Below are 1,713 nucleotides of genomic sequence, written 5' to 3' on the forward strand. Positions count from 1 at the left end.
TGAGTTTTAGTCCAAACATCTGTATCTGGTGAGTTTTAGTCCAAACATCTGTGTCTGGTGAGTTTTAGTCCAAACATCTGTATCTGGTGAAGTGACGTCTCTTCGTGGGTTTTTTTTCCCTCAGGTTTGTCTGACAGGTTGCTCCAGAGACCTGATGGTTCGAGTCGACCAGCTCTGCTCTCAGCGCAGCATCAAGGTCTTCTGCGGAGACGTCTTCGGTTACTACGGTTACATGTTCTGCAACCTGGGACAGGAGCACAACTACGTGGAGTGAGCGTTTAAACCCCGCCCGGGCGGCGGCGGCACGGTTCGGACGGAGCCTCGTTCCGCAGCAGTAATCCGTCGCTTCTGTCTGTCATTCAGGGAGAAGCCGAAAGTGGTGAAGCCCTCGGGCGACTCCAGCGGCGGTCCGGAGGCGAAGAAGGCTAAAATCGATCCCAATGAGACCACCATGGTGAAGAAGGTGAACATCATCATCGTTGTCGTCGTCTTCACACGGTTCTAGATCAGTTTCTGTAACACGAAAACTCTTCCTCCGAACAGACGGCTCGTTTCTGCAGCCTGAAGGAGGCGCTGGAGGTCGACTGGACCAGCGAGAAGGCCAAGGCCGCCCTGAAGAGGACGCCACTGGACTACTTCCTGCTTCACGGTGCGTCGCCTGTTCACGTGTTTCCTGAAGTTAAACAGATCGATTTTAAAAAATGGTCCCAGTTAACATCAGCGCTGCGTCCTTAAACACAAAATATAACTTTAATGTTTTAGATTTAAAAAATGCTTGTTTTGTTTCATTTAATTTATTTAAAATAAACGTATTAAAGTGCAGATTAATAAATGTTTTTGTGTTTTAGATTAATATAAATGAGTTTCATCTGTTGATTTTTAGCTGGTAAAAGAAAAAAACAATAAAACAGAACATGAGGGAAATATTTTATTTTAAATCAGCATTTAATGAAGCGATCACACAAGGTTTTTGTTTTAGTAAATTTAATCTTTGCAGGATTAATGGAAATAAATGGTCTTTTTTATAAATATCTGTGAACTTTTACTGCGATATTTAAATGTCAGCTGAAGATTTGGTGTTTGAACATTGAGGAGGAAGAACTTTCCATGAAGTGAATTCAAATAAAAGCTCCTAAAGAAAGAATCAAACCTGAAAATGAGACGTGTCGGCGTCGGCGTCGCGTCTGAAACTGGAACCGGCGTCCAGAACCTTCGCTTTCATCCCGGACTCAGATTTAAAAAGTTTAATTTTAATAAATTGCCTCAAACCTTCCTGTCAGCTGGGCCCACAGAGAGTTTCCATCACAGGCTGCCCATGGCCGCTCATGTGCACCGAGGAGAACGACGCCCACACGCCGCCGCCTCCACCGCGCAGACCTCAGGAGCCGACGTGAAGAACGTGGAATCCAGAGAAATAAACGCCGTTTAAATCTTTCTGTGTTGGAGCAGAAACTGAACGCAGCGACGCTTCAGAGCAATTTATAAACATCATTCTGACAAGTTTTATTTTTATTTTTGACCTTTGACCTGAACTTCCACCGGATCAGCAGCAGAACGAACGACTTCGTCTTTTTATCAGATCATGAAAATCTGTTCAAAACTTTATGAGCAGGAAGACAGGTGGACAGACAGACAGGTGGAGAGACAGGTGGACAGACAGACAGGTGGAGAGACAGGTGGACAGACAGACAGGTGGAGAGACAGGTGGACAGA

The 1,713-nt window shown here is 45.1% G+C and overlaps 1 protein-coding gene across 1 annotated transcript in view; it reads left to right on the forward strand.

Annotated features, from left to right (window-relative positions):
• sae1 (SUMO1 activating enzyme subunit 1) overlaps nt 1-1,713 on the forward strand; it is a 26,178-nt gene that overhangs the window by 17,346 nt on the left and 7,119 nt on the right. The window contains exons 4-6 of the mRNA XM_017436264.3: nt 125-270; nt 364-463; nt 544-649. Coding sequence (XP_017291753.1) covers nt 125-270; nt 364-463; nt 544-649 — 352 coding nt within the window. The remainder of the gene's footprint in view (nt 1-124; nt 271-363; nt 464-543; nt 650-1,713) is intronic.

The sequence above is a fragment of the Kryptolebias marmoratus genome, linkage group LG2, assembly GCF_001649575.2.
Source record: "Kryptolebias marmoratus isolate JLee-2015 linkage group LG2, ASM164957v2, whole genome shotgun sequence".
NCBI lineage: Eukaryota > Metazoa > Chordata > Actinopteri > Cyprinodontiformes > Rivulidae > Kryptolebias > Kryptolebias marmoratus.